General features: G+C 38.8%; 1 protein-coding gene across 9 annotated transcripts; it reads right to left on the bottom strand.

The window, feature by feature from the left end:
- Positions 1-665: 665 nt before the first annotated feature.
- Positions 666-12,076, bottom strand: LOC133517401 (troponin T, skeletal muscle). Of its 9 annotated transcripts, none has more exons than XM_061850704.1 (14): positions 11,954-12,076; positions 9,023-9,063; positions 8,734-8,775; positions 7,924-7,941; positions 7,682-7,699; positions 6,625-6,658; positions 6,062-6,187; positions 5,481-5,696; positions 4,764-4,982; positions 4,266-4,358; positions 3,997-4,077; positions 3,667-3,745; positions 2,305-2,507; positions 666-845 (listed from the first exon to the last, which is right to left on the bottom strand). In XM_061850704.1, exons 2-13 carry the CDS (start codon positions 9,043-9,045, stop codon positions 2,305-2,307), a joined length of 1,152 nt encoding a protein of 383 aa, XP_061706688.1. In that variant the 5' UTR covers positions 9,046-9,063; positions 11,954-12,076; the 3' UTR covers positions 666-845. The 9 variants fall into 9 exon arrangements, with proteins under 9 accessions (XP_061706688.1, XP_061706689.1, XP_061706690.1 ...); XM_061850705.1 differs by lacking the exon at positions 3,667-3,745 and adding an exon at positions 3,118-3,196; XM_061850706.1 differs by having other exon boundaries at positions 11,958-12,074.
- Between the last annotated feature and the right edge of the window lie 1,179 nt (positions 12,077-13,255).

Below are 13,255 nucleotides of genomic sequence, written 5' to 3'. Positions count from 1 at the left end.
CTTGGCACCATTTTACATTAAAATGTTTGGTGGAATCATGGTGGGATTGTCCTTTCCGGATCGTCACATTCTCAATGTGAACTTTTATTATTTATTTTCATTGTTGTGATGAACCGAAAACGAATTATTTCATACATAAAACACCTAAAACTAAATTTACTTTCCATTCTCTTCACACATCTTACTCAAAATGATGTCCCATGGGTACCGTCAACTGCTTCAACATTGCCTAGCCATGTCAAACATTGCCTGACTTGAAAATCAGCGGTAAATACTCTACCAAACCGCTATCTTATATTTAATTCTTAATGATGGGTGACCGTTAAGAGGAATACGACATACACATTGCTATTTAGTACAGAATCACTGTTTTTTCAAGCCAGGCAATGCAATGTTTGGCATGGAAGGCGATGTTGAAGCAGTTGACAGTAGCAATGATGTCGACAGATTAAGAACTTACATGATATTTTAAGTAAGTTGTATGCATCTATATTTTTGCACTTGACTGTATGCGAGCGACGCGGTCAGGGGATTCAACAAGAAAACACTAAAAGAATTTATTATTTTTTTACACAAATAATATGTATAGTCCCACCTAGGTATATATTATGTACTAGGTAAGTAGATACCTGGTCGTTGGAAGTTGTAAATAAAGAACTCTCACGCCTTATGAATAAATTAGTTTATTGTGACGTCAGAGTTGTTGCGACGCTAGTGTAAATGTATAAAATGTCCTCGTTCCGTGAGAGTGCAACAGTATAAATAATAAAAATAATTTATAGTAATAAATTAATGGCGTTACATGCCAAGCGACTTTCTCCGTTGGTTTCTGCCCGGCGATTAATCTGAAAAAAGACATTATAAAATTAAAATAAAATAGTCTGTACACTAGAAATAATAATACTTTCTAGAAATTGTAATAAGTAATCCCATCAAAAACATTGTCATGTAAAATGTTACCAAGACGAGACCATATAAAGCTCGCACTGTCAAAAAGATATCAGATCTCTTGTAGAGCCAAGCTTCTAACTCTACAAGCCCTAACTTCACAAACTCTACTCCTTAGTCAAAATATATGGCTTGGCCATTTCGTTATCGTCACATGGGCGTAAGGTGAAAAACTATTCAATATTCATTATTTTTTATTATATATACAATACTTCCTATACTAACGAAACGGCCAAGCCACATATTTTGAGTGAGTTAAGGAGTAGAGTTTGCGAAGTTAGGGCTTGTAGAGTTAGAAGCTTGGCTCTACAAGAGATCTGATAACTTTTTGATAGTGCGAGCCTTATGGTCTCGTCTTGGTTACATTTTACAATGAAATGTTTTTGATGGGATTTCATTTCTTTTTGTAAGTCGCTTATGACAATCTTCCATCCCCTAATTTTAAGGGTGATTTTCTATTAAAAATCCTAAAATATTCCCCATATAAACATCAACCCCCTTCCCCCCCCCCCCCCTTAACGCCCTTTTTCACCCCCTTTTTAACCTTACGGGGTGAATTTGGGATTGAAAACTATTCTATATCCTTCCCCATAACAAAAACTATCTACATGCCAAATTTCAGCTTCCTAGGACATCAAGAAGTACCCTAAAGGTTATGATGATCATCAGTGAGTGAATGAGTCAATGACTAAATCGGGGTTTTTTAGATATAAATAAAATCGAAAGTATGAGAGCTAGGCACTTGAAAATTTTTATACTTAATAAATCCACTATTGACATTATACCCCGAGAATTTGGTTTATCTGGTATAATCCAAACCTAAGTTATGAGGATTCAAAAAAACTGCGAAGCGCTTCGAGAAAAGGTAGGTAGTGCCCTTGCACTTGGCTTTGCTCGTCTTGGCGGATGGCGTCCAGATATACCCAAAAGACAAATTTTATTTTTATATAAATGATTTTGTCTTAGAAAATGTGGGATATATCATGAAAGTGTGTATTTTTTTCTTATTTAATGCATGTTAGTTATAAGATGTAATGTTTTGAAAAGATGTGTCACGCCGAGTTTCTTGCCAGTCCATATTGGGATACCCTCCTCCAGTTGAGGAGGGATTTAAATCTTCTCGGGTCAGAGGTGTAGGGTTAGAGCCGGTGTAGCTTTATTGGACGTACATAAGCGCATTGTAATATGCCTACTTGAATAGTAAACTATCTTTATCTCTTTAACCCTGGAAGACGCAAGTGGCCCTTAGCCGATCAAAAACAAAACATTGCATCTAAGTTTAACAAGTAATGGCCGGCAAAACAAACCAGCTTTAAGAGTATTTACAAAGCACATAAACTTATTCACAATACTCACTTATTCCTCCTCTTCTTCTTCCTCCTCCTCCTCCTCCTCTTCCTCTTCTTCTTCCTCCTCCTCCTCCTCGACCTCCTCCTCGGGCTCGTACGCGGGCTCCTCCTCCTCCTCGGGCTCGGCCTTGATGTCCTCCTCGCCCTCGGGGGTGTCGGTGTCACCCTTCTTCTTGCCTGGTCGCTCGCCGAACCATTTGGGCAGTCTCGCTATTCGTGGGAATATTTATATTAGGAACAGTTCAAGGTAAGTTCTGGAAGTCTACCGCGTTCGTCGAAATCAATCTATATAAAGATAAGACAAACTAAAAAAAATACTCGCGGCCGACTCTAGTATAGCTCAGAAATTGTTGCAAGCCACATATGAGTACGTCTGCTTAATTATTTCTAGTATTACGTCATTTAAAACCTTCTATTCGATTAAACGATGAGATAAAATTGACATTATTTTGAGGTTATCATCAATTAATCCTATAATCTAATATTATCCGATTTTGAACTAAGCATGTTTATAGGAAGCTTTAAATTCTGATTACGTGTTAGAAACACAAAAATTCTATTTGAAGTAGGTAAGCAAGAAGTTCTGAAAGTTAAACGCATAATATTTCTTTGAAGCAGAATAAAAAATAATGTTGAACTAAGATAAGGTTAGTAGTTTCATATGCAGGTTCACAAGTGTTAAACAAGAAGATTGCCAAACAAAAAATAAAAGCAGGAAAAGATGAAGGCGGACAGTTCTCGAAGCGTCGTAAAAGTCTATCGCTGGAAGCTAATCTCTGTGACTGCAACCACCACAGATGGCGGCGTACTGAGTACTTACCCTTTTGCCTGCCTCCGAACTGCTCGGCCTTCTCAGACCACACCTTCTCGAGGAAGTCCTTGTTCAGTTTCTCTAGGTCCTAGGTCATAACACAGGGGATAAATACATGACAGGTGATAACAGGGTGCGGGGAATACACGACCTGTGCGGTCTTAAAACTATGTTGCTTCAAGTCTTTTGATATTGAAGGGGGAGGGCCCTCGCTCCGAGTCGTTCCTGGTGCAAAGGCTGTCCATGGTAATCCTTTAAACCTTCGCACCGGGGATGGCGGGGAGCGGTTAGTTTGTGTAAATTTTTAGTTGTAATTTTTAATTGTTAATTTTATGCACAAAATTTATGAATTTTGAGTTTTTGATTTTAACCAAAGCGTGACATTGTAAGCTTTAATTACTCAGACTTGAAACGACTTAGCAGTGCTTAGAAGACATTCACATTACAGTTCCTTAGGATTTGACATGTATGACGTGTTCAAGGCATGCCGTGACGACATGCTGGGGAAATCGAATGGGATACGTAGAATCACACAAGGTACCATTCTGGGTCCCTTACTTCTAGTCCGATTCATAAACTGTTCCATCTTCTCGTTCCACATCTTATCCATCGTCTCTGCTATAAAATTATCGTAGCCCTGTATTTAAAATACAAGTTCAATGACAGGTGTTGATTGAAGGTAAAATTCACAGTGTTCGGCATGTCAAGTATATTGTATATGTAGCATGTACTCGTAGGTTTTTTTGAACTTAATTACTTACTAAATAGCCTTACCGGGCTATATTAATGAATTTAAATTCGTCTATTGGTCTTTATCTTTGTATGAGACCAGCCCATTTATATAAAATACTGATATAAATTTGAATACGTTTTTCTATGTGAACTTACACCCTCGAAGAGTTTCTTTTTGTCGTCGTATGACCGTGTGTCCACGCGCCGCTCGTATTTTGACGCGACCTGGATCTTGGGCTGAAAGACAAATACATTATTATCGACACAACATTCATATGTTCAGAAGGCTGACTTCAATAATAAACTGAAGTCAGCCTTCTTGTAGACAATATGTTACTTTTGTAAATTTAGTGTTGACATATGTCCGTTCATACTCTTACGATTGCCTTTACAAATTGTACTTATAGAACAATTCGGTTACTTACGGGGTGCTTGCCTGTGAGGGCTTCGGGGTCGAGACCCTTCTTTAAGGCCTTGTGTCTGAGCTGCTGCTTTTGTCTTTCTTTGAGCTCTTTTAACTGTTGACAAAACCAATTTGGTTAACTCAATGTTTCCTATTAAAAGAAGATATATTTATTTACCTATCCGAGAACACTATTAAATTCGAGATTATTTTGCAAAGAATTATATGATTTACAAATGAATCAAAGACCTAGAGTATTTTTTGTTGTTTTGAGTTCGAAGTCCATATATTCCATAACAGTTAAAAAATTGACTTTAATTTGTCCTTTTAAAAGGACATGGGGACTTAGGAGGCTAATATGCAGAAGATTTTTTATATTTTAAACTTTATAGCACAATAAGAAAAAAAGGACAAAAGGCGGACTTAATGCTCTAAGGCATTCTCTACCAGTGAACCACGTGCTGGACCAATCAGAAATTACTAAAACATAATAAAGATACTAAAGAGGAATAGTACTCACGTCGTAGTCCTGCCTCTTTTGCCTCTCCTCGAGATCGTACTTCTCGGTCTCGAGCTTGACAATGCAGTCCCACAGTTCCTGGGCCTTGACGCGCAGCTTTTCCGTGGACAGGTTGTCGATGGACAGCGGCTTGATGCGGATGGACAGGGAGATCCTCTTCTCCTCCTCGAGCTGCTCCTTGGTCTTGTTGCGCTCTAGTTGAGCGTTGGAAAGGCCGAACTGGAAAATGAACGTTTGGTTATTAAATCTTGTTAACAACATAGTTTGAAAATCTCTACGACCGGCTGATAGGGAGAATTCTGATCGGCTGAGTTGAAAACATCAAGACGATTTTCTTTTGGAATGATATCTATATTTTTTAACCATCAATATTTTTATCTGCCTCGCTGTTTGTAACTCCTTCGATTATTATTTGTATTGTGAAATTCAAACGTCTCGACTAAATTTGAATATAAACTTATTTTTGAGCTAGCCGAACGGCTAGCTTGAATATTTTTAACGCAAACATAGAGTCCATGTATGTTATTTCTGCAGCTACTTCGCAAGCCACGAGAACGTTTATAGTGATGCCCAGTTTGTGGCTGCCAGGTCAGTGCAGAAAACTTAGACGGACTATATTGACGGAAGATATTGGTCTGTTTTGCAAATATAAGTAGAAGAAGGATGGGCTATTTTGGCACCAACACAGTTGCCCCTAGTCTATATGTCTACACTCACGTTGTCGCTCTTCTTCTGGATAGTGAAGTTAGGTCCGGTCTTGTTGGAGTCCTTCATAGCCTGCAGCATGGCCTGACGCTTCTTCTCGGCCTCCTCCAGTCGCTGCCTCTTCTCCTCAATGTCGCGCTGTTTCTTCTCCTCCAGCTCGCGCACTCGCCTCTCCTCCTCCTCCTTCTTCTTCTGGGCGAGGCGCCTTTCTTCTTCAGCGCGGGACACCTGACGATCAAACGAGGATTGATTTACTTATTAAATTTTACAAATGCAGTTAATGAATTTTCTGCGATGTATGTGGTTGTTGACTAAAATTGCTTTTATCTCTCCTTATTAAAATTAACACACTTTTTTTTGCATCATTATGTTTAATCAAAGTGCTTATTTCCTGGCTCAATAGGTACCTGTGCCCTTGATGGCATTAAAATGTATTAAGTTTTGTGACCGATCCCAACATATGTATTTGTAGATAAATGTTTTTGGATATTCATTTTTATCTCTCGAAAATACTACGATACTTTAGGAAAAACTAATATTTGGTGGTTCAGCATTAACCGGAGGCGAAGCGAATAATGGTGATATCGCGTTACCTTGCGCTTGGCCTGCTTCTCCTTGAGGCGCTTGAGCTCCTCCTCCTCTTTGGCCCTCTGTTTGCGCCATTCGTTGATGTAGTCCTTCAGCTGTTCGTCCAAGTCTGACCGCTTCTGGTCTTGACGCTGCAAACATTTTACAATCATTTAAAATTTTCTCGTAATAAGCATCTGATTTAGAATTCATTTTATTTGTTTCTTTTACTTCAATGACCAGAATATAATCCAAATCAGAACAAATCATAATCTCGATTACCCCTAAATTGTTCAATAGATCTGTCACTTGGATACAACATTTGTGCAAAATGTATTATTTAAATTTATTAAATAGGCCAATCGAACTAACACTAGTAGATATAAAAAAAGATAGTAGATATGTTGTTATTCTGATGAATTTGAAAGCTTGGATCTCAGTCTAGATTTCCTGTATAGCACTTATTGAAAATTCCATTACAACAAGTAAAGAAGCTTGTAGGAAAGAATAGTTATGGAATTAAGGTGTGAATAATTTTGAAATTAACTGGACATTTTAAATTTGTATAAAAATGGGATATACAGCTTACCTTGATGAATTCGACATCTCCGCCTCCCTCGCCCCTGTAAACGCAAAGAACACGTTAATCTACGAAACAACAGTTGTAGATGTTAATGTTATGAATACCGTTCTGATAACGGTATTATAGAAGACGCAAAGCAAACTGAATACCGGGGTCGTAAAGCTTCTCGGTCACACTCGCTTGGTCGTAGGTAGAGTGATAGAGATAGTAATATAGCCCCGGTCGTTGGTTTGGTTTGCGGCTACTATAGTGAGTGCGGACGGACATCACCAACCAACAGGTGTTACAGCGACTCTTCCCTGTAGTTAGAGTTTTTATTGTCATTAGACTCCATTATCCAAGCGAATTCTGTACACATTGGGCCGATTTTTGTTTTGTTGTAGTTTTATTATTTCGTCAGATTTTGACAATATTTGGTAAATTTGAAAAGCACCTAATTCTGGGTGGAATAAATACGAAATCCCAAATATATGTAATTTTCCGTTGAGTTACGAAAATACCATGCGTTTTCGTAAGCCAGAGGAAAGTTTTGTAGAATATACAGTAAATATGCACTTATATTACATAGAATTGGGAACTATATGTCCACCAAATTATATCGAACTCTGACGAAAAAAAGACTACAAAAAATAAAGCTCGGCTCTATTGTTAAATCTTTAGTTTTCTTTTAGCATTAGCACTTTACACCTAGTTTTAGCGTGTGTTTAATTTACTGTTTTCTTAATCCGTAGTTTGTGTTTGTGTGCTATTAATGACATATATAATTACCATGGGGTGTAGACATTAGATCACACGTTAATACAAGGTATCATGCTCGTGATGCCGTCCGGCCATGCCACGCCAGTATCCACTGACCGAGTTGCGGCGCGGGCGACGCCAGCACAATTTCGAAAATAGATTGGCTACCGGCGGTCGAAAATAGACACGCTACGGTGACGGCGGTTTACGCCGCCCGGTCATCTGGCCACGGTATTATTGGATTCGGGGATTCTACAGATCACACCCGCGCCTTTAAAGTTAATAAGTAGTTACATGTTAGTGACACCAGAGAGGTGCGACTTACGCGATCGACGGTCTACTCCTAGAAAAAGAAAACAACGATCAGCCGCTACGTACTCATCGACCAAACCAATCTGTATAAGCGGTGAGGGGTTAGCGCCACACTGCTGCAGTTGTAGCCGTTTCTACAATTTTGTATAATTTTCCTGACTAAGCTTTAGTAGAGATTAATGTTTGCCAATTCATTCCAATCTTTACGGCTACAAGCGAAGCGACTTTAATATGACAACTGTTGGAACTACTTACTCTTGCCTCGGAGCAGGCCTGCACCGCGGCGGCAGCGAGGAAAAAGAAAAAAGGACACAGATTAAAATATATTCCGCTGATAATCATGTAACATTTAACATATATACGATATAAAAGACAAGATAGAAAGCTTACCGTGTTAGTGCACACGATCACAAGAAAACCTGGGGGCCTAGCCAAGATAACAATCGTACATCGACAAACGCCAAACGAAAAGTAAAAATGTATCGGCATGACAGATGCTTCGAAAAGCCACGTGTCTATTTCCATACATTATTTAAATTTCGATTGACGATTTCCATCAACGGTTCTCAACTTAGCTAGGCCCTCTGAGCTCAATGAGTGTTTAGACATTCACAGTGCGCGAAAGATCAGCTTATACTTACTTCTCTTGTTACACTGATCTTTCAACTGAAAAACACCAGGGTGCATGAGTATGTATTAGAAAAGTAGTCGAGTTAAGCGCTTGGTGAGCGGCGGTCAGTCTGAAAGCAACAGAAGCGGAGACTTAAGCGCTAGAAGCGTTAGAGAAACTTAGCCTAGTTTAGCGAAGTTAGTGTGAGTGCCGGATCAACAAGGGCACGCCACTTACTTCCTGCAACAAAAGAGAAAAATAGGAGTAGGTGAGGGCGTGCACAGGTCCCGTGAGGGCGGAGAGCCATGCCGGCCTTATTCTACACTGAAATGAAGACTCGCCAAGACAATCAGGCCGAGAAAAGCTGAAGTGGTCCAAACCAAAACCAAAATCTAATCAGAACTAATTTGTTGGAAAGATAAGTCGAAAGAAAGAGAGAGTAGCTTTGAACTTACGTCTCGGGGACTTCTTCTTCTACTTCCTCCTCCTCGGAGCCACTGTGGAAGAGAGACAGGTGAACATCGGGGTAGACACATACATGCTTGGTGTTGACACAGATGGAATCATGGAGAGTTGTGGTTCAAAATGTTAACAAATAAGGGATCGACATGAAAACATCAAAGTAATAAAATATTGACATTGGGAGACAAGTAAACATAGTTACAAAACAAGGAGGGTAACATTTATATATGTGTGTTGTTGTGTGTTGATTTGAATGTAGTGCTGTATTATGTGTATACTTACGAGTATTCTTCCTCGTCAGACATGGTGGAGGGCTATGTAGTCTGCAAAGTAAGATATAATAGTTAAATTGGTGTTTGATCTTTCAGAACCTGCAGACTACCGCGAACATCAAAACACGAAATTTCATTATCTGCGTCTGCATTCTGCATCTCTATCGTTCGAGTAGTCAAGAGCGATAGAATGGCAGATAATGAAAATGGTTTGATATTGGTGGTAGGCCTTTTGCTCGATCCTGAGATGAGTATTTATTGAAATAACGACTAGGTATAATTAAATTAGAGGCTCGGAAAGAGCCGCTGGATTTGAAAAGGTTGAAAGACCGACACACAAGTTGACAAGGTCTGTTACTTGTAATATTTTCTAATGTTCCTGCCGTTGTATCACTACTTGCAATTTCTTCTCTTTATTCCATAAGTCATATTTATTTAATCGTATGGCATTATATATACATTGAGGGCAATCAGAGTGTAGCCTTGAGGTTGCTAAGCCAGGCAACCAAGTCAGGTGTCACGGTGTTCAGGTCCTCAGCAGGCCAAAAGGGTTCGACCTTCCTCGGAAAATCTGATGCCGCCTGAACAGGTTGAGAACCGGACATGGCCGCTGCAATTCAGGCACACACAAATGGGGATGGACGGCTTCCCCACTTTGCGAATGCGGAGAGTAAGAGCAGACCATAGAATATATCTTCCAACGCTGCCCACTCCACTCATAAGTCATAGAGTGAGACCAAGATAAGTTGGCAGCGATTTTTACAGTCCAGGCAGTGCTAAGTTTACGTAACACTTGTGCAGGCTGGGCTACCAAAATCGCTGCCAATTTATCTTGGTCTGACTCTATCATATCAACATTATTAGTAACTAACGCTTAATTTAAATCTTCCTCTATTATGTTTTTGTCTGTATTTCATACGTCTGATTTTGTTTATAAAGTGTTCATTTGTTTATTACTACCTATATCAGTATTAACAATTAAACCTGGTCAATTGTGATCTCCATTACTGGATATTTGTTTATTTCAAGTACTCATCAGATTTTCAACGTACAGTCCTTAATATAAATATTGTTTTTATTGGCAGGCAAACTGTTTCATACTATCGCAATGCAAGGCATCATGTCATCAAAATCAAAATCATTTCCAACTTCTTTTGCGTCTCAACTCCAATATACCTCATCAAATTATGCTTTATATCAATCTTCGTCGATCGTTATTAACAATTGTCAATCCGTCATTAAATTCAGTCGCGTTCGATCAACAATCAAATCTAGTAATTACCGTCGTGTGCCAAATGCTGAGGTATGCGCGTGGGCGCGCGGCGCGAAAACTTAAAAAAACCTGCATATTGTTTATGAAGAAGTTATTTCGGGAGATATCTCGTAAAGCACACCTACTGAGCTGGCAGGCGTTCAACGAAAGTGTAAAATTAACCGGTGCTGTTGCCTAGGATTCGGATTTCGACGGACCTTGAATTTAGTTTAATCTGTTGGAATCCTTAATTGCCTATTGTATTCGATTAGCGTAATGAGATTTATTATTATTGGGGTCATTACCTAGATTTAATAAGTTTGATTACTTTTTTTTAACAGTATCTTTATCCTAAGTAAGTTCCTTAACATCCTTATTATGATCAACTAAGAAGATATCGTTATTATCAACAACGATGTGTTGACGTGTAATACTAGTTAGTTCTTCCTAGTTACAGATTTCCGTCATTCAATCTTCAATTTTGTTAAGTCCATAATAATAATCTTCATATTTATTAACATTGGTATAGTTATCATAAACGTATTCATTCTAATCACCATTTATCTTCTGACCTTTCTTTAAAATTTCATTTTAAAATATATGATGACTGGTCGTGTTTACTCGAAGGTCAAGAATTATAATTGAGGCTACAATATCAGTCCTAGTTTAAACGGTATCCCATTTAACTTGCTTTTCTATATCTCATCAAGGATTGAAAGTGAAGAAATGCCCAATAAAAAACTGGAGCATCGCACTCGACTGTCAGACGTTTTGTAAGTGGGAGGATATTTTTAAATATGAGCGGCTCCGATCTACTGCTTGCCTTCAGGAGTTTTAGCGCTAGGAAGAGTATTCACAATTATATGTTATATTTTGACTACTGTAACTTATGTTATTCATCTTTCGTTATTGTTTTTGATTAATGTGTATCATTTACCTCTACATGTAGGGTTCAGATTGGGATTAGATAGTTTACTTAGTATAAAATTATGTCACGGCATTTTACGTGTTGATTCCTACATGGCCATATGTTTATGTTTGAATATTCATTAATGTAACTTTAGTTTCGTTTCCACTTACGTTTGTTTTATTTTTTTTTCCTTCTTAGGTACTTGACCTTTTCACATTTTGCCATTCTTATTTAGGAGTTATGTCTTTTATAGAGAAAACATGGTTAGAGGCTTAAACAAGGCATGAAGGCGTTTTTTTTGGGAAAACTATCGATGAACATGTTTTTTTTAAATTTTTCCTTCCATTTCAATATTTTTGCATTTATACCTGCGAAATTATACAGTTTATAATTTTGTCGGTACTTGTACATTGGTACATCATTCTTCTTAGTTTTTATTCATATTTCATAAGTTTCATAACATATATTTTATATTTGTTAACTGACCCACTTTTAAACACGTACTCGAACAGTAAATATATCTTGACAGACGTTTTTTTAACACGAATTTCGTAATTTTTCACAAAAATTTCGCCTCTACTTACTCCGCGAAAAATGTGTCAAAAAGAGTGTGTGTAAGTGTATCATGTAACGTAATCCGCGCTATAAAAGGCGCGCGTTGCATCTCCCGAAATAGCTCCGTCTTCCGTTACACCGTTTACACTACACTTTAAACTTCAACTTCAAACCTGCTGATACAGTCCTTGGTCACAACACTAAACTCTTGGAACTTCACTCACTTACGTCGCAAGGGGGTAAGGTGGTCCGGTCCTCGGTTGGAATGTGGAGTCCGCAGCGACCGACGCGGCTCTGGCGGCCTGCGCCCGCGCACCGAAGTCGCCTCGCGATCTATTTTCGGCGCTCACTTTTGGCTCGGCAGCTCCGATTTCTTGATCCACCCTTTTTCTTTCACCTCGTAACGTTAACATCTGTCTCTGTCAGTCGTTGGGACAGGGATAGAGATGGATGTTTTTCGAGTTGGGCGTTCGATGCACTGGACGCTAGGACGGAGGACGCGGATGCTGTGGGCGGCTTCCGATGTTTACGGAGCTTCCGATCGTGTAATATCATATGTCATATGTTATGCACTGATGATACAGGATAGCCCTCAAGCTTGTAGTGTTTGTTAGCAAAGGATATACAGATATGTACGCAGAATTAGGTATAAATGAGTCTGCGGACATATACCTATCTGAGCCTAATTCTGCAGACAGGTTGTGACTTCATCCGCCAGACGTATGCCAGGCAGTTTTTTTCGTTAACGATTTCCGTCTCTCTTTAAAGTCTAATAAGAGTAGACTGAATGCATTATACTTACTCGAATTTGGAAACACATCTCTTTTGATACTGGTCATTTTACTTTCCATTATCTAGAGTTGTGGCATTTTCCTCCTTCACTCTCATCATTACTTTCTTTGTATACTTAATACGGTTTTGATATTTCATCCAAAGTAGTGTCTTGCTAAGACTACTTGAAGGTCTCATGGTTAACAACTATAATAGGTAGCACCTCCCGAGTTACCCTTGGGTATGGAACCCTAAAAATAAGTCTGTCTAAGTTAACCTTGCACCGACTTGAATACAATAAAGTGTGCAGTGTCATTATAAACGTCATATTGTCGTAGAAACTTAACATTAATGATGAATTGATGACATTGCTTTACATTGTCATTATAAATACCATGCAGGCAAGGCCTGAGCCTGACTCTTTCTACCAAATCCTCCCATGCAATTCGTATAAATATATTCGTAAAACGAGCGTACAGTTTACATAGATACATTGTGGTTATGGCACCTCGTGTAACAAGTTCGTTGGCACGCGTTGATTGACATTTGCATCACGCCAGCGCATACCTGCGATACCTTCTGGTATCTCGGGTGCCTTCACCTCACAGTCAGATAGTACTAATACACACTTATATGTAGATCAAACACTAGGTTCAAGGAAGCGAAACTCCAACTTGTTGTCAACAGTTAAGAACATTGAGTAATAATCCCTATCAGCCTATTTGGATTATTACTAGGTACCTACTCAATTATTG

This window comes from Cydia pomonella, chromosome 4 (genome assembly GCF_033807575.1).
Source record: "Cydia pomonella isolate Wapato2018A chromosome 4, ilCydPomo1, whole genome shotgun sequence".
NCBI lineage: Eukaryota > Metazoa > Arthropoda > Insecta > Lepidoptera > Tortricidae > Cydia > Cydia pomonella.
The sequence above is the reverse complement of the archived record's forward strand: the minus strand, read 5'-3'. Positions and strand labels throughout refer to the sequence as shown.

Coding starts and splice junctions, on each gene's coding strand:
- LOC133517401 (XM_061850704.1), bottom strand. CDS start 9,045: ATGTCTGACGAGGAAGAATACTC. Junction 6,188..6,624: donor GAGATGTCGAATTCATCAAG/GTAAGCTGTATA, acceptor AAATGTTTGCAG/CGTCAAGACCAGAAGCGGTC. Junction 4,983..5,480: donor TCCAGAAGAAGAGCGACAAC/GTGAGTGTAGAC, acceptor TTCATTTTCCAG/TTCGGCCTTTCCAACGCTCA.